A 25104-nucleotide genomic window follows, 5' to 3' on the forward strand; every position below is an offset into this window, starting at 1 on the left:
TGGGACTGCGCTCAATCGATTCCTCTCGCAAAATTACGTCAAAATAGTGCCTTAAGAAATTGATTGCAGCACTTTTCGGAATCGTCAAAATTTTCGCCAAATATCCAAAGGGGTTAGCCTTCCTTTTTTGATCATTTTTAGAGCTGAAAATTTCTCGTCTAGAAATCGTTTTGTATGACCATCTCTAGAGTAATTCGACCCCCAGGAACTCAGAAAACACATCAAAAAAAGCGTAGGAACAGCAGCAGAGAAATGGCGATGAAAAACATGAGTTTTTCGGCCGCAACTTTTCACCTATCGCCCGCAACGTATTGGGACTGCGCTCAATCGATTCCTCTCACAAAATTACGTCGAAATGGTGCCTTATGAAATTGATTGCAGCTTTTTCCGAAATCGTCAAAATTTCGCCAAAAATCCAAAGGGGTTAGCCTTCCTTTTTTGGTCATTTTCGAAGCCGAAAATTTCTCGTCTCGGAATTGTTTTGTATGACCATTTCTAGAGTAATTCGACCCCCAGGAACTCAAAAAACACATCAAAAAGAGCAGAGGAACAGCAGCAGAGAAATGGCGATGAAAAACATGAGTTTTTCGGCCGTAACTTTTCAGCTATCGCCCGCAGCGTATTGGGACTGCGCTCAATCGATTCCTCTCGCAAAATTACGTCAAGATAGTGCCTTAAGAAATTGATTGCAGCACTTTTCGGAATCGTCAAAATTTTCGCCAAATATCCAAAGGGGTTAGCCTTCCTTTTTTGATCATTTTTAGAGCTGAAAATTTCTCGTCTAGAAATCGTTTTGTATGACCATCTCTAGAGTAATTCGACCCCCAGGAACTCAGAAAACACATCAAAAAAAGCGTAGGAACAGCAGCAGAGAAATGGCGATGAAAAACATGAGTTTTTCGGCCGTAACTTTTCACCTATCGCCCGCAACGTATTGGGACTGCGCTCAATCGATTCCTCTCACAAAATTACGTCGAAATGGTGCCTTATGAAATTGATTGCAGCTTTTTCCGAAATCGTCAAAATTTCGCCAAAAATCCAAAGGGGTTAGCCTTCCTTTTTTGGTCATTTCCGAAGCCGAAAATTTCTCGTCTCGGAATTGTTTTGTATGACCATTTCTAGAGTAATTCGACCCCCAGAAACTCAGAAAACACATCAAAAAGAGCGTAGGAACAGCAGCAGAGAAATGGCGATGAAAAACATGAGTTTTTCGGCCGTAACTTTTCGGCTATCGCCCGCAGCGTATTGGGACTGCGCTCAATCGATTCCTCTCGCAAAATTACGTCGAAGTAGTGTCTTACGAAATTGATTGCAGCACTTTCCGAAATCGTCAAAATTTTCGCCAAAAATCCAAAGGGGTTAGCCTTTCTTTTTTGGTCATTTTCGGAGCCGAAAATTTCTCGTCTCGGAATTGTTTTGTATGACCATCACTAGAGTAATTCGACCCCCAGGAACTCAGAAAACACATCAAAAAGAGCGTAGGAACAGAAGCAGAGAAATGGCGATGAAAAACATGAGTTTTTCGGCCGTAACTTTTCAGCTATCGCCCGCAGCGTATTGGGACTGCGCTCAATCGATTCCTCCCGCAAAAGTACGTCGAAATAGTGCCTTATGAAATTGATTGCAGCACTTTTCGAAATCGTCAAAATTTTCGCCAAAAATCCAAAGGGATTAGCCTTCCTTTTTTGGTCATTTTCGGAGCCGAAAATTTCTCGTTTAGGAATTGTTTTGTATGACCATCTTTAGAGTAATTTGACCCCCAGGAACTCAGAAAACACATAAAAAAGAGCGTAGGAACAGCAGCAGAGAAATGGCGATGAAAAACATGAGTTTTTCGGCCGTAACTTTTCGGCTATCGCCCGCAGCGTATTGGGACTGCGCTCAATCGATTCCTCTCGCAAAATTACGTCGAAATAGTTTCTTATGAAATTGATTGCAGCACTTTCCGAAATCGTCAAAATTTTCGCCAAAAATCCAAAGGGGTTAGCCTTTCTTTTTCGGTCATTTTCGGAGCCGAAAATTTCTCGTCCCGGAATTGTTTTGTTTGACCATCTCTAGAGTAATACGACCCCCAGGAACTCAGAAAACACATCAAAAAGAGCGTAGGAACAGAAGCAGAGAAATGGCGATGAAAAACATGAGTTTTTCGGCCGTAACTTTTCAGCTATCGCCCGCAGCGTATTGGGACTGCGCTCAATCGATTCCTCTCGCAAAATTACGTCGAAATAGTGCCTTATGAAATTGATTGCAGCACTTTCCGAAATCGTCAAAATTTTCGCCAAAAATCCAAAGGGGTTAGCCTTCCTTTTTTGGTCATTTTCGGAGCCGAAAATTTCTCGTCTCGGAATTGTTCTGTATGACCATCTCTAGAGTAATTCGACCCCCAGAAACTCAGAAAACACATCAAAAAGAGCGTAGGAACAGAAGCAGAGAAATGGCGATGAAAAACATGAGTTTTTCGGCCGTAACTTTTCAGCAATGGCCCGCAGCGTATTGGGACTGCGCTCAATCGATTCCTCTCGCAAAATTACGTCGAAATAGTGCCTTATGAAATTGATTGCAGCACTTTCCGAAATCGTCAAAATTTTCGCCGAAAATCCAAAGGGGTTAGCCTTCCTTTTTTGGTCATTTTCGGCGCTGAAAATTTATCGTTTCGGAAACGATTTGTATGACCATCCTTAGAGTAATTTGATCCCCAGGAACTTAGAAAACACACCAAAAAAAGGGTAGGACCAACAGCAGAGAAATTACGACGCAAAGACCAGCAGCAGAAAAATTGAGAAAATACGTCTTTCGTTTTTTGGCTGTAACTTTTGATCCGTAGCTCGCAGCGCATTCGGACTGCGCTCAATCGATGTCTTTCGCAAAATTCCGTCGGGACAGTGCATGAATTAAATGTCTGCAGCACTCCTCAGAGTGGCCGAAATTCTTGTCGAAAAATCAAAGGGGTTAGCCCTACTTTTTCTCGCAGTCAAAAAACTTCTGTCTGAGAGTCGATTCCGTATGTGATCCTTTTTCATGTATTCGGGCTCTCAGGAACTCAGAAAACGTATCTGAAGTAGACAAATTTCCAAGTGAATCTCCCACCTCTTCACCGTTAGTTTTGATTTTTCGGTCGCATTCACTTTAGACTACGCGCTATTAGGATTCTTCGAAAAACTCTGCCTGCAAGTAATGCTGAGAAATACTGGTATTTGCTTTACTTAGGTATCGAACATTAATGTTCAATCAAGTATTGTCAGTGAAATCTGTTTATTATATCTATATTACACGTTACTTGTTATAGACACAATCTTATTGCTTGCAAATGTGACACATCATCATTTTTTTTCAGTAACTCGTTATCGTCTCTTTGCCTAAAATATGGTGTATTCATTTCGATCCTCAATGCCTCTAAGTCACAAGATAAAACAGCATTTGTTCTGCATGGTTTTAACACTGCAATATCAATGAGGCAATGGGCGTCACGACACTTCCCAGAGTCAAACTAGGCGATAGTATCCATCATCAAGATTCTTTTATCATGTCCGTGCTTTCTTTCATTCTCACCCTCACGACTACTGTTCTTAATTTTTTTTTTTTCACCATCTTTCTTTCACTCTTTTCCGTTCGTTTGCGATCTCTTTTTCCCTCACTCCTATCCCATACGTAAATCCCTTGAAACGTGGTGGGTAATAATATCCAATAACATTTTAGTTAAACTCCAATTATAAGAAATCAAATGAAGGGTCCACTAGAAAAACCACGTTTGTCCATTTTGATATCGTCAATGAATTAGCGATACCGTTGTTGTGGCATTGAAGAGTAATCTCAGAAAATAATAGTATCCAATGGGAAAAATAACACGACTCTGAGAAAAATTTGTCAAAAGAATTACCTTCTTATGTATCGTTACGAGAAAGCAAAAATCAATTTGCATTTTTCTTGACAGTCCAAGTGGACCAAAGTGGTTTTCACACTGGACCCTCCAAAACGAATAGATACAAGCTATGACTACTATCAATAAACAGTTTTAGATCTCAGTAAATGCCGCATATTTTTATCCTAACTTGCAACCGAAACAACAATCATTCTTCATGCAAGCTCTAGTTGTTTTCCTTAGCTCAAATATATGGGCCCAATAACAAAGCTTACATTTAAATTACAAAGATTCGTAACATGTCGAGAGGCCCAGCTGTTATGGATAAAAATAGTATACCCGATTTCCACATGGGTATGTAAATATCCATAAGTCGCCATACTATGCATGTCATAGCGTTTGAGAAAAATTAGGTCACATGCGGACACGCAATAAAAACGAAACTAAGAAATAAAATCAAAAATCATTCGAAAAAATGATCGCATCTTCTTCTCAACGCTCATTTTGTTTCCCCACACGGGAGGATTACATTCTACTTCCTTGTATTCCAGATTTTTACCGTTTACCGCAAGCGTGTCTGTAAAGTAGTGCGGAAAAAAAAACTCAAACTGCAGATGTGCGGACCCTTGGGTAACAGCTGTATCATAAGTGTTATTTTTAACGCATGCGGTTCGAGAAAGAAACGAATGCTCACAGCTACCTACAGCGTGTATAACAAGTATTAGACTTGAAGAGCGCGTCCTTCTATTCTACAGGATCCCCCCAGAGTTTTTAGGACTGATTCATTGACTCGGTCTTATTTACTGCTAGATGCGCCCATTGCATCCTCTAACCAAACCCAAGCTCACTCAGCTCGGCACACAAATTAGAATTAGTCTAGCGGCGTTACGTTATTCCCTGTTCGTTCACCGACAAAAAAGGGAAGACCAGATTTGAAAAGAAATCTACTTCAAACTTGAGTCAAAGGGCGCAATTAAAGCAGAACTATCAATGAAAATGGTTAATTTCGTACGTTTTATATTCAAAGAGTACTGCAAATTTGTTCACCGTTCATATGTGGAAAAATTAATTGTTGAATATGAAACTGTATTTTCAATTCAATAAATTAAATTATTCTTCATTCATAGCCGATAATTATTTCAGTTATATTATATATGTGTGATTACATTATTCTAACGCTTATGATAGTAGTAGTAATGGTGGTAGAGGATATTACTATACACACCCACTCAAAAATACCTAAAAATATAAAATACATATATTATATGTATACGTCTACGAACTCAAATTTATAGAATGTCGAGGAATATGTTGTCAATTTAAAATAATTTAATAACGATAATAAAATCAGTTGTTATTTTAGAATATATTATTAAACGATATATTTTCGCTCTTACACACTCTAACTCTGCAAAGTTAAAGTATTATTTGATATACGCATTTTCTTGGCGAAAGACATTCACCGTGTCGATGAATCGAACCGCAGCATGACCAGTGGCTGACGCCAGGATGTCCCACGTGTCCGTGACCGCAGCCTCTGTATCCTCCTGAAGATGACGCGAGTACATTAAATTAAAAATACATTCATGTCGCACTGCATATGACAAAATTAAGTCAAATTATTTGAATGTTTAATGTGGACTTAGTTGCAGCGATATGGCGTCGGAAGTGACAATCAGCTGATAGTTTTGGATCTTTGTTTCGTGACATCAAGTCAAGTCGAAGTGAAATAAACAATGAAAATGTACTTGTATATTCAAATATGACAGAATTAGTGTGCTATGAGTTTATTGATTGCCACTAGACGTCTTTAAATGAAATTAAGGACTTCAGAACTTTGTGTTGCTACTCATTTTATCACTGACCTGGCATCGTTCCACTGCAGGCGCAGACAGCCTCTTTCCTTCCACCGCTGGAGCAAAATGTGCAGCAATGGTAAACGCCTGGATGCGAAATTCTCAGCCCATTGTCATCCTGGGATTCTATAAGGTAATATAAAATGCATAAGATATCAACAATTACTTATATGTGGCTCTATGAAAATTTTCCAATCAGATTTCGTTTTGAATGTTGGAATCTCTACTTTTAAAGTGCATCAATTGGTAACACAAAAAGGCTTCCCGGATCAGAGAACAGTTTGAAAAAAAAAAAAATCCTCTCACCACTGCAAGATTCGTTGGAGTCCTCGTTCCGTGATTTTTCTGTCTGAAGAGGCTTCACACCGAGGTTTTTGAGCCGTTTCAAAATGATACCACTGAGGCTGAGGATCTCGACGTCTGCGCCGTCAGCTAGAAGTTCCTCGGATAGCGATATCGCGTCCAGGAGATATCGAGCTCTCTGAAGTCGCGCGAATTCCTGCATACGCGCCTTGGCCTCCTTTGTGTGTGATGACAACGTCGAACGACTTCTGGAGTGATGAGTTCGTGGCAAGGTGTCCGAGTACCTGACGATGCAATAAATATATCAGCCCCGATACGAGCATGAATATTGGTGTAGTTATAAGATTCGAAAGAAGCACTTTGATTTACGTCAACGAAGTTTCAATTTTTGTCTGCAAAGATCCCACAATCCAGAAATTTCTTTGTGAATTATCCAACGGAATTTGGTATATTGAAATTATTTGTACGTCAGTTGCAAATTTTTTGTACAATACTTTTCTGTTCGGGTTCAGAATATCGATAGATGCTATCTATATAATTGTGATGCAAACCGATTCGTATTCAATTGTAGAATTGATGTTTAGCACGTATTTCATTATTCATCAACTGAATGTGACACGACTGAAATGCAACCAAGCTTATTGTCCAGTTTTAATCATATTTTTCAGCTAAAACAATCAGCTGATAGCTTTTTGCGTCACCATATTGCTCGACCGCGCAAATACTTTGGATTCCGATAAGAATATTGCAAAACACTGTCAAATATATTTATAATTGTAATCATCCCTGTAAATTGCGTATTCAAAACTTTATGAGGGTTGAACAACCCTTTTTTGGGGGGACTTCAAAAACTCATTAATATCGCACGATTACTAACAGAGAAAATTTTTTAACGGCCTACTTGACCTTGAGAATTCAGAACGGGCGATTTTTCTGCACATTAACTACTCATAAAAAATGTCTCCAATTGAACGACAAGACACAGGGCACACATGTCAAAATAAAAATCAGCTAACCTTTCGCTCTCGGTGTTGTATAGACTGTGCCTTCGATCGAGGGTCGTGGGAGAAAATAACTGACTGTTGTATTCGACAAGAAGGGAGTTGAGGAGGGTTCTGGCACGCTGAAGAGCAGCGGTGATGAGGGCGGCAGCCCTTCTTCCGGCTCCAGACGCACCCTCGCTGGCATGTCCTCGATGAGCTCCGCGCCACATGCACTCCCTGCATGTCACCTGAAATTGACAAAGAACGTCGCCATTTTTTAAACAATTTCTCGTACACCATTCCAATGGATTACCAACCTGCTGACAGGCGATGCAGTGGAAGCGAAGGGCGTGTGTCGGGTGTGCCAAACACAACGCTGTTCGACGAACTCGTCGCGCCTCCCAAAGCGGTCGCACTTCGTGCACCTTGTAAGCTCTCACTTCCTGCTCCTGATGCTCCGTCCCACAGTCCGAACAAAAGTTTCGCAGACATGCTGGACAGTGGACTGAGGCCTGTATATCGTGGAGAAGAATGTTGAATCATAAAATGGACGTTATCAAGTTCGTAGGAGTTTTACAAAATTCGGTAATCAACCGTCGATATGGTGAGGATATCAAAAGATTTATTCGAAACTTGGTAACAGATTCGCCAAAGCGTCAATATGCAAAGTGGAAAGTGAATTTCAATATTTAATTGGGGACACCTAGACTCAGTAACCGTTTCAACGTTTCTACAGCCAAGAAGTGTTACTTAGTCTATTACCGCTCACCTGAACCTCCTCAGGGCAGGTATCGCAGCAGAGAACCTGATGGGCAAGCCGCCTTCTAACAGCGTCCATGACAAGACGATGCTGAAGAGGATAATGCGGTGGAGGTAAGGCGTTAGCCGAGCCAGCAAAGCAGGGTAGCGGAGTCTCGCAAATTGGGCACCCCTCGCGAAAACCGGAGGTCGAGATTCCTGAAAGGATATTTGTGCTCCGAGTCAAAAATCGATTAAAAAAATTCACACAGGCAACCGTCAACCCTTTTGTAATCTTAATCTCTGTTCGCGGTTTTCCAAGTAGACGTGATATAAATCCGGAGAAAGTTTGATGAACAGGAAAGGAAGTCGCTGCGGTGCAAGGCGACACCATGCAGTCTGCATCTTGCGCGCGGTGTCTTCTCGTTTTTCATTCAGTAAACAGAAGCATCCTGCGCCTTTTGCCATACGATATGCGGCTTTGCCTGCCCGCAGTTAACAGTTCAAGCAATGGATCAAGGAGGGGCAACACGTGCGTTCTGGTTCTAGGCCACGTGCGACTGCGAAGATCTCACTCGAACATCACGCACATGTGTGCATTTGACTGGAACCAAACATCCTGGCAGCTGACTGAGTATTACAAACACTGAGAAGCCCATCGTCAGTGAAACGCTATTAGTATCTAATACAACCGAGAGAGGATCGAAGGCGAGTGTTGCCATCATCAAGCCGCGTCTCCTGGGTCGGTAACTGATCTTTATTGATTCAACCTACCTTGGCTCATCAACTGGTCGACGCACGGAGTACAGATCGGATGGAGGCAAGGGAGGAGCCGGGGTTCTTGCATCCTCTGACTGCATCTCGGACACCAGAATTCCTCCTCGCAAGGGACGTTGGCGTCAATGCGACATTCGAGACCGAAGGACGTGACGCTGGTCGTCGTGTAAGAGGAGGGGTAGTAGGTAGAACTTCTCTGAGAGGCGGGGATTCCTCGTTTTGTATCATCCTGTCTAGAGTTGTTGTTGTTCCTACGGCAAAGGCAATTCGCTACTAGTCAACAACGCTGTTGTACCAGTACATCTAATACTGTATTCAAACCATTTCCTGCACGCGCGTTCAGTCTCACAAAGCATAAGTGCGAGCTGGTCAGTTACAACAATTATTCTAAACGGTGAATGTCGCGCTATTCTATGTTTAGAAACACTCGATGTCAGGGTATTAATTCTCCGGTGCTGCAAGCCGTGTAGGCAGAAATAATATATACACTGCTGTTAAACTGAGTGGCCGGTACGGCTAGCCACGAGATGGCCTGAAACGAACGTCGTGGTCTGTTCTCTTTGGTTATTGATCTAAATAGCACTAAAGCGTCCCTCGACACTTTAGGAATCTCGGCAATCCTTAAACCCGGTAAGAGGAATGCTCGCGTGATCAGGAATAGAACGCGCCGGTTTGTTTTCACCGGTGACCTCAGCAGCGGACCAACCAACTAACTAACAAACGTCTCACGCACCCGGGTACCAAAAATTTTTGAAAAATTCCGTTGACCTTACCTTTCGAAATTCTCATCACTGATCGACACTGGCCTGACGGTGGCGGTCGCGGCTGGTCTTCGCTTATGTCGACGCTTCCAACTTCCGAATATGAACGCCTCCTTCTGCTCCTTGCAGGTGGTGGTCTTCTGACCCCCGTTACCATCAACTCTGAGAAGTTCGTCCCGCCCGCAGCAACCGCGAGCCAGAGCTTGTATTCTCCCCGAATTCTTCACTATGTCAACCAGGTCGATCGAGGTCGTTTGCTGTTTACCCTTCATCTTCTTGTTCATCAAGCCACGAGCCGATTCCTCGACGTCTTTCATTCCATCAGGCCTGGTCTTCTCGATGCGGTGCGATTATGATCTTAATAATTTCACAGGATAATTATTCACTGCACTAGAAACGATACATGATTCACCACGCGGAGCCAAAGAATCGGAAGTGGGTAAGTGGACCAACAGTGTTAGGAAACCTTTCGAAATCAATTTAACTTCGCTGCTTGAGTGGCTCAGAAAGCGAACATCGTTTGGTCGGATGAATCAGGTCTGCAATCGTTATCATCACAGACAAATAGACGGCAGCTGCAGACGCTGTGACGTCTGGACGAAGTTGAAAGATCAGCGAAGGGTTTGGTTTGTTTGGTGAACGGACTGCGGAACGACCGACGAACGCTTCGAACCGACTGCTGCAATCCACCTCTCCACTCAACTTCTGTTCACTAATCGTCTCGACTCCCAGGGCTTGTCCGCGAACCAGATTGCCTATGCGGCCACAAGCAATGCGCATACCTCCCACGCTTCCCTGGTTACGAGGTATGGCACTATGCCGCGAGGAGTTAAAAATATATTTCGGTACCCTGCAGTGGGCACACGCATACTTACCCACGAATGCCAGCTGTCTGAGGAATCTTCTGTCAGGGATTAGGCAGCCGCCCTTCTGCCCGCGCCTTTCTCTTCCCTTTACAATGACATGAACGACTTTAAAGCACCAAAAGTCGCGTTTTTATTCTAGTTTTTGTTCAGATGTGTTTTTGACAATTACGACCGGCTACGATTTAGTCGCAGTCGAGCACCCGTGAGGGGTGAAATGAGGGATGCTTTTTTACACACGTTTTTACCCAACGTTCACTTCTCTCACATCCTTGAAACACGTTTATTAAAATATCACATGACCAGCTGCTGGTGTTAACCATTCAATATTACTGTTTAATCGTCTCCTATTTTTAGGGCGGTGCTTGGCGATGCCGCAATCATTTAAATGTGAATTATCTCCTCAACGAATTATCAACCGTACATACAAGTCTCAGTCAACATTTCGTAACGAAATATAATTTTCAAATAATTTGTTTAGCAAATTAGCTAATATATAGGAGAAGCTTTCTAGAAAAAATTTTGGAAAGATCTCAAATTTGAATTAACATCACTATAACAAAGCAATTATTTTTACTAGATGGTTTTTTTTTAAACGATTTTTCCAAAAAAAAATGTGACTGCTGAAATAATGTTGATTGCAAGCAATAATTTAAACTAATATTGAATCTAAACTGGTTTGGTAGTTAGACACTAATTAGACAGTGAGGTAGCGTCACCAAGCGGACAAGGCATGAATGAGTTAATGACATCTCGAGTGAGTGCCAGAACTCGTGTCGAATAAGCGCATCTGGATCTGGTTCACGGAGTGATCTAGTCAGTGGCCAAAGTACCGAGCAGTACTAAACTTAATAGCTGATCTTGGACGTCGGAACTTTTAAGGTTCTTTTTGTCTGGTATCAAGCCATGAGTTGGATACCTAAAAAATCCCCGGGCTTCTTTAGTAAGTTGGAGATTCGTTAACTATTTTCAAGTATAATTCAGAAATATTTCATTAAAGCGAACCAAAATTCAGACTGAATTCATTTCCGAGCTCAAGTCGGAGATTCAATCGCTCCCATGACACTCCACGACCTTACATAACTTACATTAAGATCTCTTTATAGTTACCTTATTTTATCTTCTGCATTTCAGGCGAGGGTATAAAAAAATGGGCCTACAATATTTCCCGGTTTAATCAATACGGTAAGACCTTATATTTATTTATCTTCCACTTTGTCCATCATTTTCACGTCCAAATCTCACATTCTAAAGTCTAGTAACTGACGTTGACTGAAATCTTGAAATGAATCCAACGATATGTAAGAATATTTATTCATCTTCATCCAGTCCAGAATTATTTGGGTTCAAAAATCCGGTATGAGTATCGAGGCTGGGTGTGAACCTTGAGCTGTTTGTCGCGATGTCTGCTACTGAAATGCTCAGTGTTCGGCTTCTGTGTTCAAAACCGAACATTCGCGTTTCGGTGGGGATGATCGTACCGGGTATATATCGTTGGAATCATCTCTGTCATGGCTACGGAACTGGTGGGTAAATGACTTGATTTTCGAGTCAACATCTCAGCTAGAAAGTATATTACAATGAATATTTATACCGTGCGTTACCCTTGTTTGAATACAGGTCTGCATCACGATGACTGCCTCAACGAAACGGAGTTGGTACAGGAAGCGTTGAAAAGATTGCCGCAAAAACTGGTTGATGAAAGAAATTACCGCATACTTCGCGCTACCCAGTTGTCCATTACAAAGTCCATTTTACCTAAGGATCAGTGGACTAAATACGAAGAGGTGAGAATCTGAGGAAAAGATATTTTTTAAGATCTGGGTGATGTGATTGCACATCCAAAATTTCTTTTCAGGATGTTAAATACTTACGACCTTACATTGACGAGATAATGAAAGAACGCGAAGAAAAAGAACAATGGAACAAGATGTAAATCCCTCGCACGGTTCTTTCTTAGTCATATAAATGGTATATATTATGTGTATAATAAATAATGATGTGTAATATTATTTGAAATTAATAAAACATACGGTTACGATCTAACTAACGAGCTGTATGTATTGTTTTTGCAATTTCTGTGCTGTGACAATTATTGAAAGGCACGTGATGTCACCATGAATTTGGACAGTGAAGAAATTTACCGAAAACTCTGTTCTTCAAACCATCATAAAACCGTAATAAAGAATAATACGTGTGGCAGTATAAAATGCAATTTACTTTATTATTTTTCTCCTCGCGTTTTTATCACCCAATAATTTTTGATTATCCTATATCATCTTAATGTAGAATTATAATCGTGTGGTATTACTAAATAAAAAATGGATTCTCGTCGATTCCACAATCACCGCATTTAATCTATTTACGATACAATATCGTAACTTATACCTATTATAGAATATGGAATTATACAAAATGGTTTATTGTCAATATAAATCAATTCATTTCCGATTTGTGCTTCAAAGTTTTTTTCCATCATCATCATCATCATCATCAGTTTTCAATTATCATCAATAAATTTGATCCAGATTGACAATTAGTATCGCAGTTGGAAAATAAAAAAAATATAAAACACAAGCTAATTGAATGCAAACTCAAAGTAAAAAATAAAGGAAGATAGAAAAGATATTTTTTTGAATTATATGAAAAAATAATCACCATTTTTTACTTCCTTATCCATCTTACATGACCAACGTACGCTGCGACCGTTGTGTAATTATTTACATACTACTGTATGCAATATTTGATACATAATGTAATTAGGATGAATTATACTCTTACCCTAACTACATCTATTTACTTTTTTATGTTTTAAAATTGATAAAATTTATTACCTAAACGACATTTAAGGGTAATTGTGTAGATATATATGTCTGTATATATTTATATTTACACAATTACATCAAGTTAACGGAGTATTTAGGCATTAGCAGTAGGTATCATGCAGTTAATTCTCCATTTTCGTATGGCTTTTTCTTTTTTTTCGTCTAAACAAATGATTCTTTCAACTTATAAAAAAATTACTAAATATTACTCACGTGATCTGTAATTAATGGTGTGTATAAATTGCAATAATTAGAGATGAAAATTCGTTACTGCACAGCATGTCTACTATCAGTTAAAATATATTTGATATTAATAATAACGACACAGTTACGGTACTGTTTTTCTTGAGAAAAAAAAAATCTAATTGAACAAAAACAATTTATTTCGAAACGAACGGAAAGCCGAAAAAATGAATTCAGTTGGTAATTGCCACAATACCGCATACAAATATTGCATCTATATATGTAAATAGTATCTATGCAAATACTTATGATCACGCACTCATTGCATCGCATATTCAAGTCAGGTATTTTAATTTATTATACTAGTATCGAAGGTAATTTTTATGTATAATCACTAGATGTTATATTAATATATTATTATTATGTTTCATCATAGATTTATTATACCCTATTATACTTATATTATATAGTTACTTATGTTTTATAATATAGATTAATTCTCATACGATAGTCATTTTTCATGCTAAGTTAGCGGTAAGTTTTGATAATAATATTAACAATAACAACGCAATGGATAGAACTGAAGATTTGGTGATGAATTTTTTTCCATCAACAAATCGTCGAAAAAAATATTAGCTCGTTTCAATTCGACAGCTGTGTTACAGAACACAAATATAGCAGGATTGACTGCCGAATTTCCAGTAGAATATCCATTAAATCCTGTAAATAATACATCGAAATAGAAATAAACAACATAGTAAAAAACAAAAAAAAGCTCAAAGAAAATAACACTCTTTTTTGAATTCACTTATATTCTGTTTTCTCTTCTCCTTCTTCTTCTTCTTCTGCGACTTTACATTCGCCGGTTTGGCTTACCCACGAATAATGAAAGAATGGGTGTTTTTATACGATTATTTGGATGTACTTTATACGTCTATAATTGTGAACTATAGTCAAAATCAATGAGTTTTCCCTTCTATTGCAGCTCACCAAAATAGTATGACAACTCTTATTATCTATTTATCCAATATTTAATATAAAATCACTACAATACACGAACGTACCTAATTTTATTTAATAACAATAAGAATATTTCTACAAATATCGCTATAGAATATGATTTTCTTCTTCTATATTTTATCAAGTGTGTGCAGTTTTTATGGGTATGTCTGTTATAAACTGGAAATCTCGAGCAAAAATAAAGTATATATAACGTAACTCGTTATTGTTATTATTATTATTATTATCATCATGATTGTTGTTGGTGTCGTTACTCTAACACACTGTACAATATAATGTAATAATATAATAACTATAGATGATTGAATCACAAAACTTTCTTAACATTTGCATCAATATCCATTGTTATTATTATTAACATCATTTTTGTGGTTGACATTACTTTCTTTCACTTCCCATTCGAAAATATCAAAATAAAATACAATGAACGCAAATTAAACACGTCAGAATTGTCTGATTTAATTTTCGTTCCTTAATATTATCACGTACAATTATAGCGAAGAAGACAGAATATTCAAGAATCTGCAACATTAAACCATAAAATTACCGATGTTTTGATTCGTTTTGTATTTATTTCATCAGTTTAAATCCCGTAACGTACATTCATATATTTATTTATTTTTTTTGTTTATTTGTTGTCTGTGTATTCAATTCTTTTTATTAGTCATTCAATCTCACTGCCTTTTGCTGCCGTATGAAATTGCAGAGAATCATTAGGATTTTTCTTAACATTTTTTTTTGCTTTTACCGTAGCAGCTTCGTTCACAGCACGCGATGTTTTAATAGGTTGAAAGAATTTTTGCCCTCTTTCAGTAAGTTTTTTTCATTGACGCAATATAAAATTTTTACGTCATCCAATTTTCTATCAATATTATTTTACCTACAAATGGTATAGTGATAATAATTAATAGTAGAGGTGTGTATATATATGTTGTATTTTATGTGTATCACAATAAAACGCCGTGCCTATATCAATAGGTAAATCAGCTATCTGCTTTTAGGTCCCGTTTTACACGTCTACGTATTTTTCTTTCTTTCTTTGTGTATCCACTCGCTTCCGGATTACTTGTTTCATCTGTTTTTTTTTTTTTTTTGTTTTTTTGTAGGCTCATTTCCAAGTTGAATACGCAATTAATCATATTTTTCATGCCTTCGTTATTAATATTATCATTAATGTTGTATCATTTACTCATTCATCATTATTATCATTGTTATTTCGAATCGTTAATATTATCGTAAAGTTTAATATCCTGATCTACGTACCCTATTATTAATATTACTATTCGTATTACAACTATAATATTTTATATCACGAAAATTACAGGTAATCAATTGATTAACATCATCTAGGTACAATATAGTAATAATATTATATTATAGAATTCATTCATATTATCAAGGCTTCACCCAGATGTAGTACCTATAAATAGGAATCTGAATTCATCAACCTTGTTCATTCTTTAGGAGACAACAACCGAAGAAAAAAAAAAATCCATTCAGAATATGTTCATTTCTCTTATTTCAATTATTATTCTTCAACTGAACAATTAATTTCTGCATATTCCTTCTCTGCCTCTAGTTTTTCAAATTTTATCATTCTTTTATTACTTGTTATCATTGTGTGATTAAAAACTAACAAAAATGTTGTCAAACGCATCAAATTTTTCAAAAAGTCTCAGTATCAAATGGGTATACTGATGATTTTTTTTTTTTTTTTTTAATATTTAGTCACTTCCTTTCTTCACGCATCGATACCGCTAAAATTCTATATCGATTAGAAATGATTGAATATCCCATAAAATTAACCGACCGTACGTCTCAATTGCCTATTATCATTTTCATTATTATTATTATTCTTCTTGTTATTATTATTTCGCATGCCAATCACCTGGCATTTGAATAGGCTGATCAGGCAAGAAGAAATACTAATGTACTCAAAGAATCTCGACATCCTCGATACAGGTGATACGATAGTTTTAATTCGATAATCATTTGCTGTATCATTACGCCAGCTTAATCGTGTTCCGGAACTCAAGTCGGGATGCGACGCTACCGTTTGTCAGTGGGATGAAGGCTGATGTTGCTGAGACGATGACGAAGATTCTTCTTTCGCCGATGCCCCGCCTGTCTGACGGCTACTGGTGCCACTACTGCCAGCGCAGATACTGCCGCTCTCTTTCTGCTGTGGCTTAAGTTTAACCCGGTAAAATGTTTTGCCTTCCTCAACTTTATATCGATTGTTGGCCTGAAAAAGCAATAAAATATACACATAATAGTTAATCAATATCTATTTTCAATGGCAAATTCATAAATGCGAATTTTTTGATAACGTTGCGAAATCCGATCGAATGTCTTATTTTAAATTGAATCCCAGGTAATCAAGATTTTTATTCTATCACTGTTAAACCAAGAACGTTTGTTTTTTATATGGACATTATATGGACGCGGTTGGGCAATATGGCGTGGACCTCGACTATCAGCTGATCGTATTTGGCGAATAACACGAATATAAAAGGACAGAAAAATTGGTGCAAGTGAATAAACCTCTATTCTAGTCCATTGAAGTAATAAATACAAAAATATTGGTAAAAAAAAAGGTTTTAAAATTAAATACGATCCGGTAGTATCGCACATTTTCTGTTACCATGGCATCTTTTAGATGTGAATCGATGTTGCTATTGTAATTCAAATTTCAGAATTCCTAATAAAGTTTTTTAACCGAAATTCTGATCACCTTTTTCGCAAGGCACCACTCCTTTTTGATAACCTCCGCAACGGTATGATTCTTCTTCGGTGTGCCGTCAGAATTAAATGTCAGATCGAGAAGGACGATGCTGTCGGAGTGTACTAAATATATTGCATCAGTTTCCTGAAATACGGTGTAAGACGAATAAGCAGGTTCCCACAGCACGAGGACGATATCGCCTGGATTGCACGTGCAGATGCTGATCCTTGACTGCTGGATAAGGTTTCTCGTGCTGCGAGTGAGTTTGTTGTGGAAGTGGGCCGCCAACTTTCGCTTGCTAAGTTTGGGGCTCGTCGCAGCATCGCGGCTCGAACATTCTGGGATCACAGCGACCGAGGTGCTCATGTCCTTATCGCGAGGATCGGGAGCTGTGGTGGCGTTTGTTGCCTCGCCGGGAAAATTCCGGCGCGATCTTTCTTCAACGAGTTCCATCTTCAAGGCAACATTGTCGGACTTCAGGGCCTCGACCTTTGAGTCGAGGATGCTTCTGCTCTCGCGGAGCATCCGCACCTCGGATTTTAGCCGCTTGTTCTCGCTCTCGACTAGCTCGAGTCGCCGGATCAGGTCCTGGAGGTCTGGTTCTGACTCCAGACGTACCTTCTTCGACTCTGAAACTTCAATCTCGTCGTTTTTCCTGTGGATCTCTAGCTCTGCCTTTAGCTTGTCCTTCTCCGCCTCAAGCTTCTGCAGTCGTGAGTCAGTCCCGGCATTTATCGTCTCCAGCCTCTCGTTCTTCGCTTCCAACATCTTCACAGCCTCCTCCAAGCACCCACCTCCCTCACTCATCTTCAAACGTTCGTCATTCAGCTCCCCTCTCAATTTGTCTCTCTCGGATTCCAACTCCTTCAACTTGTCCTCACGCTCTTTCAACACGTTTTTATCCACCTCCATGTTCGCCTCTAGTCTCACTTTATCCGCCTCAAGACTCTCGACCTGACGAAAATAGTTACCTCGATTTTATCTACATGTGTTTATTCATTTCTTAAAAAGTTTTGTTTTTCATCAATCACGTGTAGGAACCGAACATCAAAAAATAACAAAGCAAAGATTCGTTTGAGATCCAATATAATATGTGCATGGCTAAACAACATGGCATCGAAGGGAGAGTCGATCGTTTTAGGTCAAACACACCAAATCTAAGGTGCAGAAAACCTTATGCAAGCTGTTAGGTTCATATTTTATTACACTAAGTTGATTCATAATACAAAATAAGAAAGAAAAACTTTCAAAATCAAACACAAGTGGTTTTGAAGTCGTAAAATGCCTGCTGTGCCTTCAAATGGCGGCTTTCGATCTAACTAAGAACAAGTTTACTGCATCATATCGTACATTGCCCAATTCTGAATAGTCTCTGATTTACACCGAAAAACTACAATTGACATGAATGATTGAAAATGCTTACGGTTTCGGTAAGCGTTTGCCGAATCATGTTCTCCGACTCGGTGAGCCTCCTGATGGTTACCTTGAAGCGTTCACACTCTTCGGACAGCATGGCTTCCTTGGACCTATGAGTTTCCACCTGTCTCTCCTTCTCCTCGATCACCCTGCGCATGGCTTCATTAAACCAGACCTGCCTCTCAGCGTCGTTCCTCTGCCTGGCCAGTCTCAGTTCGTGGTCCAATTTGGCAGCACAATCCGACCTCTCCTTATCGATGGCTGCACGAATAGCTACCGTTCTCTCAGCCCTCATATCCTCTCGCAACTTTGCCAAAATCGTCTCATGGTTGACCAGCTCAATCATGTCAGGACGCTGAGTTTCGAGAAGAAAAGTCACCTTTAAAGTCCTCCGATCAAAGAGGTAGATCGATCGACTACCCAATATTGGTCTACTCATCAAATAACTCTTAAGATTGCTTAGCCAATTTTGTTCAAAATATTACCACTTTTGAGTTGGATGAAACTGAACTAATGGATTCATCCAATTTCAAATTAATGTCTAACAAACAAGTGCACATTTTTTTTAAATAACTCAGAGACGTTTCGACTGATTCTGCTCAAAATTAGACCAACTTTAAGGTAAAAAGAACCTCATCGATTGGGAACTAGGTTTAAAAAAGCTGTCTGTTCATATTGAGATGAAGAGTGTGTTGAAAAAAAAAACTTGATAAAGCCTCACCTCGATCTTCTCAAGGCTCGAATCGCTCGGACTTCTTTCCATCGTCGACGCAGCCATGAGCTTGAACCTGCTCCTGATGTTCTCTAGTTCCTGTTTATACTCCTTCTGATACTTCTCTGTGGCAGCTTTGATAGCCTCCTCGTGCTCAGCTCTGGCAGCATTGAGGCGTTCCTCAAGCTGTCCTACCCTCTCCTGGCTTTGAGCAAGCGAGGCATTAAGCGCATCGATCTCGGCTTTACTCGCCTGCTGGCTCTCCTTGAGAGCGATGTCTTTCTCTATGTTGGCCCTGTCGATGGCTTCCTCCATGATAATGATCCTGGACTGAAACTGGCGGAACTCCGTCTGGTCAGCCTCCATCTTCTGGCGCAAAGCCGTAAGCAGCCTCTCGTGCTCAGAGAGCTCGGCTTCCTTCTCGACGATGGTCTGCTCGAGGGAACGAATGTCTTCCTCCCGGCTCTGCATCAGCTTTCGTAAATCAGCCATTTCCAGCTCGTGGTCGACAGTCAGTTCCTGCTCTCGCTCTTGCAGCGTCCTCTCACATTCTCCGGAGTGAATTGCCAGCGCCTGTCTCACGCCCTGCGTCAACTCCGTCAGCCCTGATTTGTCCATGAGGGTGTGCTCCCTTATTATCGTCAACTCCTGACGGAACGCCAGCAGAGCTTCACCTGCCACCGATTTCATGCAGCGAAGCACCGACCGGAGTCGTTCGACTTCTTCGCGCGTGTTTCCCAAGTTCTCCTGAAAAATGAAGAAACGAAACGGATTCACGGTTAGATCGATTATCACAATTTTCTGGGCACTCAAGTTACTTGATCGTATCGTTACACTTTCTTCTTCTTCTGTTAATACAAATTTCAAAACTAGTTTCTCTGTGTGATCGAATTAAGCCACAAAATATTTGATCAAAAACACCTGTACAAACACTTCAATGGCCTAATTTATTATGAATCGATAAACAGCGATTGAATTTCGAATTTAGTTCTTTCAATACGAATTTCGAAGAATGAAAGCTGTGTTAAGATGTTTCAAAGCATTGTGAAGTATTAATTAATCCTGTTTATCTGTCATTAAATGATAATCAATGGTATTATAATATGTATAATTACGTTGCTTATCGAAAGTTTAGGATTCATAAAATTATTGTTATTTTATGTAGGACACAATGAATAGTACGAGTATTGGGGATAAATATTTTGGGGAAGGTTTCTCTTTTGTTGTTTATGTTTTTGGGGTGCGACGGCAGCTATTTTATCCTGTAAAACAAAAAATCAAAGTACCTGAAGCTGTGCACATATTTTATAATAACAATAATAGGAATAATAATATAACTATAACTATAATATATAACGGAAAATCAAACAGGGTTACGTAAAACAAATTCTCAAGTGCACAAGCAGCAAAATAATAGTCAACATTAATTAAATCAATTACTAGAAACATAGTGATAAAAGTATCCTACAGTAGATAAAACAAAGTAACAAAAATAAAAAACCAATTCACAATATAATTGCAAAATCTATTAGGAAAAAAAAGTTTCAAATTAAAAGGTATTACCTACTTTCTTAACAAGAATTTCAAGCAACAAAGCGTGAAAGCTGATGTAGAGTGGTGTTATTGCGTTGAGATCAAGCTGTGTTACATGGTGAATGGAAAAACGTTAGCGTGTGTCTGTATATTGTACAGTACACAAATTAAATATGAAAAAGTAGTACATACCTACTAACTGAAGATGGTTTCTTTTTTGTATTTAGTTTTTCTAAGTCACTTGGAAAATATCAAAGCAATAAAGATTGTATTACGGTGAATACTGCAGTATACAGATTGTCGATAGGAAATAATTATGATGTAGACGATGATACCTAATAATAATAACAAGAATAATGATACTCATTTGCCACAAAAGAATTCTAATAAAAGGCTTTTTTTTTACTTTCGCTGTTACTGGCTTTTTTTTTTCTTTAAAGCAAAGTACCTGTAATAGGGACACGATTGCTTGATGATGAACATCGACACCTGGACCCGGGTGTTCGCTAAGGCTGCTGGGCAATGATTCGTCCATATAAAATTCGGTACCCATGAAATCCCCGATTCCATTTTCCAACGAAGAACTGCTTCCCGCACTGTCGAGCTGCTGCCCTCCTTGCTCTCTGGTTCCCGATCTTGATCCTGATCCTGATCTGCAAGCTTCTCCGGAACCTTCGTTTCCACTTCCGCCACCGTCGCACACCGCGGGATTAATTAAGGAAGGATTATTTATGGGATCAGGATGATTATGACCGTCGGGAGAACGAGTAACAGCAGAAGAAGAAGAAGTAGCAGCAGCAGATTTGCTGTCGTTGTTGTTGCTCTTCGACAAGTGACACCGACGGCGATGATGATGACGGTGATGATCTTGAATGTTAACCGTCGTCGTTGACGTCGTCGCGGCGGTGGCGGCTAACTGATTACCAAAATCGTCACAATAATAATCAACATCATTTTCCTTTGAACAATAAGAATAATTGCAGCTGCAGCGAACTGGCGATGATGATGATGCGGATGACGGACGGAAATTCGAATCTCCATTTTCCGAACACTCTGCTAGAGGACTGAGAATTAGGAGGAGGCGATCGCTTGCTGTCTGAGGTGCACCGGGTGAAAAATGGGACGAAGAGGAAGTCGAAGAACGATAGTTAGAAGGCGTAGTGAAAGAGTTATTTGCGCTATCGAACGAAACCGGATGAGTGATGCGTCGCGAAAAGACTGACGATGAACTGGGAAATTGATTATGGTTATTGTTAATCGTGGGTTGAGTGCTGGATCGGAATGACGATGACGATCCAACCAAAGATGAGCAAGAAGAAGAATTCAGGGATACGCTCTGCGAGGGACAAACCTCTGATCGTTTTTCCTTATCCGACGAGGTGTCACCGTCGAATGATTCGAGATCGACTCCGCCCTGCTTCAGCTCCGTCATCGTCTGACCCTGTTGCCCGATTTTTTCAAACTCTTCGGTGTCCGTCTCAGACTCGAAACCCCCGCCGCTGAAAAAAGATGAACAAAGTTTTGATATTCTCACTAGATATTTGAAATTGCCTCACAGGGTGAATCGCTTGTCGAGTAACTTACCGATCACCAAGGAGCGGCGCCCTCCGAGGGCTCGAATTTTTATCGTCAGGATTCGTTAAGCCCTGCTCGTTTTCCTTCTCCTTTGAACCTTCGGTGCTGCTCCCCTCGGTCAGACTTTTCGACAAGAAGAATTGAGTGATGCTGGACAGGTCAGGCGTAGACACTGCCAGGGCAAGATCGGGCAAAGTTTTTCTTAACGATTCCATATCGTCTGAAGTAAGCTGTTCGTTGAATTCATGAGAGAAAAAGAGAAACGAATTCATTAGGAGACCGCAATGAAAGTGATCAGAAAGTGCGTCACAACTGTCGACATAATTCTCGACCATGCAAGATGTGCCAGATGTGCCTGCTTTACTAACAAGTTCAGGAAACCGTACTGAACAGTTTATTCTTCTCCTGCCAAGGGAAGGTCATCCAATACAAAAGATCAATTTCAATAAAAAGAATGTTAACTACCTTCTTGGACCCAAATAGGAATACCCGTGTTTCAGGTTTCCACTGAATGGAGATTTTTCGACGAGAAAAAATATATTGCAAACTTGCTTTCGATATCTTCCAGAAATTGGTCTGAGTTTCAGTTAACTTTCTGAAAACATGCTAAAAAATTTTCTTTTAACTAGCTGAGCTAGCTGACTAGCTTTTTCAACTAGATTTCGTGATTTAGGAAAAGAAACTGTGAAGTGCGATTCACTCAACCTGAGGCAGGATAGTAAGGTCCGATTTCCTGTTAATCCTTACCTTTGGTAACGCACTGTCGAAAACAGAAGGAGCCTGAGTGGCGAAAGATGGGGGAGTGTCCTCGAGTCCAGGAAAAAGTGTGTTCAAGAAGTGCCCGTCAAATTTCGCCTGAAAATCCCTTCTCCTGGCGATCTCCTCGCTATGAACAGTGAGGAGCTGGCAGGCGAGGTTACTAGCCCACACGAGAAAGGCTTGAGAGAATGTCCTGCGCCTGACGACCTCGACTACAGCGCACATGTACATTTTAGGTGCGAGATGTATTTGCTGAAGCACCTCAAGATGGCGTCTGAGCCGCTTAAGGCTTTCATGGTACATGACGAGCTTCCCATCGACCTCCATCATTTTGTTTTCGACATACATTATCCACTTCAGTCGCTGATAAAGGTTCACTGAGAGCTCCTCCTTCGCCTTGGTGCACCGCCTTCTTATGTCCCGGAGGTGGTTGTGATTTTGGAGCATGACCTGCAGCTGTCGTTTGTGGGATGCGCAGAGATCCGGAAGGATGCTTGCGTCCCCGAGGTTGCTGGCTCTATTCTGATTCTGCAAGAAGGCCTGCGCCAGGTCGCCCTGCTCCTGGACCAGTTTCTTCGCCTCAAACATGAGCTGCTCCAGCCCGTAGAGCCGCTCTCCGAGCCCCTTGATCTCCTTCATGTCCTGCTTATTTGCCGCCTCGATGGCACTGTTCACCTCTGACTTCAGCGACTCCATTACCCGCTCGTCGAACTGCTCCAAGCCCCTCGAGCACTGTTCGGCAACCTGCTCAAGGCTGCTCTGATTGTCCTTCGCTGATATCCACCTTAGCAGGCTCAAATCTTGTTCACTTGTTGCAGCGTCACTTGACGGCTCTGCCGTCGTCGTCGTGCCGTTGCTTCCCAACTCTGCGCCATCTTGGTCCTCAGGGCTCAGCAGGCCGTCTGCGTGCACTCGAAGCGCTGGGAGGATGGGGATTTTTGAGAGCATGCGAAGGTTCTCATTGAAGCTGTAATAAGGATTTTGAACCGTGAAGCATCGGACTCAACTCATGACTTCCACCAGTAGGAAGATGAGATTAAGCATGTTTATGCGAAAAGAGGACTGATAAAGTGGGTCAATCTGGGGAATTCAAACCTGGACAACAAGGCAAAGAGCGTCAACTAACTAAAAATACTATCACCACACTTGCAATCAATCGGTTAACCATTTTTTAAATAAATGGTAGCGTAGACCATGGCACCAAGCAAGTCGGTTAAAGTTCTTGACACTGACAAGGTTTTTTTCCAACTAATTCAAGTAAAAATAATAAAAAATGTTTGTTTTGAATAAAACAAATCCAACTCGAATAATTGGTTGTATACATATAATTTCCAAAATTGTCCCAGCTTTTCGCCGACTACTCGTATGTACCCTCTTAACTGAGGAGCCCTACTTGTTTAAGAGCTCGATGTGCTGCTGCCGTTCCGTCAAGTAGAGAGTGAAGCTCTGTTGGAGCAGTTCCACCCTAGATTGGAACATCTGCGTTATGTCTTCCAGGTTCGCGACCACTGCGGCCCAGCCCTGCTGCTGCAGATGCTGGTCGTGGACAAGCCTCTCGCAAACACTTGTCTGGTTCCTCGCCAGCGCCCAGCACTGTTGACCCAGCTGCGCTCGTGCCACAACCGTTTGATACGTAGCTGGCATCACCAACGATGCCTCGATCTGCCCTTGAAGATCCACATCTGAAAAAATTACCCATAGAAAAGTCAATATGTTAGCTCTATATATTCAATCAACTATCTTCGACATAGATTAGTCACTTGAGCGTTTTTTAATTTCGACGCTACCAATCGTTGAGTAGTCGATTGGTGGTCCCACAACCCCGTAGCCCATTTTCTGATTCAATTTTTTGGGCTTTCCAGACAAACAGCGGAACACCAATCGTTCTTATCAATATTATCGTGACCATCAAACGATTGAGCATCGATTGAGCTCCTTTTGAGCTTACAATTAGCTGGAGTGACAATAAAAAAATCTGTCTAACTTGGTGCCTCGATATGTTTTTTTTTTATATCAAATCAACTATTGACTACCAAACAATTCGATTAGGCTTCCAATCACCACCAATTGACTACCAAACTTAAAAACAGCTCAAGTTGCTCAGCCAACTTTGCATATGTTTACTTAGAAAATCGTTAGAAAACCTAGATTTTTTTTAAGAAGGTAACATGGTTTCTTCACCGTTCACTTATATCCTTTTGACGGTAATAAATTTC

At 40.2% G+C, this 25104-nt stretch overlaps 3 protein-coding genes across 7 annotated transcripts in view; 1 reads left to right on the forward strand and 2 right to left on the reverse strand.

The window, feature by feature from the left end:
* Positions 1-4982: 4982 nt before the first annotated feature.
* On the reverse strand, positions 4983-9609 carry LOC124411315 (tripartite motif-containing protein 45). Its single transcript, XM_046890388.1, has 8 exons — positions 9290-9609; positions 8514-8767; positions 7771-7958; positions 7319-7513; positions 7035-7249; positions 6022-6302; positions 5725-5841; positions 4983-5406 (listed from the first exon to the last, which is right to left on the reverse strand). The coding sequence occupies exons 1-8, from the start codon at positions 9592-9594 to the stop codon at positions 5276-5278; spliced, it is 1686 nt and encodes a 561-aa protein (XP_046746344.1). The 5' UTR covers positions 9595-9609; the 3' UTR covers positions 4983-5275.
* Positions 9610-10934: 1325 nt separating this feature from the next.
* LOC124411278 (cytochrome b-c1 complex subunit 7-like) lies at positions 10935-12186 on the forward strand. The gene is made up of 4 exons (XM_046890332.1): positions 10935-11083; positions 11275-11325; positions 11761-11927; positions 11999-12186. The coding sequence occupies exons 1-4, from the start codon at positions 11047-11049 to the stop codon at positions 12074-12076; spliced, it is 333 nt and encodes a 110-aa protein (XP_046746288.1). The 5' UTR covers positions 10935-11046; the 3' UTR covers positions 12077-12186.
* Positions 12187-15271: 3085 nt separating this feature from the next.
* The window catches only part of LOC124411582 (RB1-inducible coiled-coil protein 1), a 35807-nt gene continuing 25974 nt past the window's right edge, over positions 15272-25104 (reverse strand). For 3 of the 5 annotated variants that reach the window (XM_046890790.1, XM_046890791.1, XM_046890788.1), the window contains 9 exons: positions 24282-24570; positions 22877-23855; positions 22139-22359; positions 21906-22053; positions 21003-21470; positions 19031-19768; positions 18317-18664; positions 16903-17847; positions 15272-16413 (listed from right to left, as the gene is read on the reverse strand). In XM_046890790.1, the coding sequence (XP_046746746.1) occupies positions 16228-16413; positions 16903-17847; positions 18317-18664; positions 19031-19768; positions 21003-21470; positions 21906-22053; positions 22139-22359; positions 22877-23855; positions 24282-24570 (4322 nt within the window). In that variant the 3' untranslated portion in view covers positions 15272-16227. The remainder of the gene's footprint in view (positions 16414-16902; positions 17848-18316; positions 18665-19030; positions 19769-21002; positions 21471-21905; positions 22054-22138; positions 22360-22876; positions 23856-24281; positions 24571-25104) is intronic. The other 2 variants (XM_046890792.1, XM_046890793.1) reach the window with 2 other exon arrangements.

The sequence above is a fragment of the Diprion similis genome, chromosome 10 (genome assembly GCF_021155765.1).
Source record: "Diprion similis isolate iyDipSimi1 chromosome 10, iyDipSimi1.1, whole genome shotgun sequence".
Taxonomy (NCBI): Eukaryota; Metazoa; Arthropoda; class Insecta; order Hymenoptera; family Diprionidae; genus Diprion; species Diprion similis.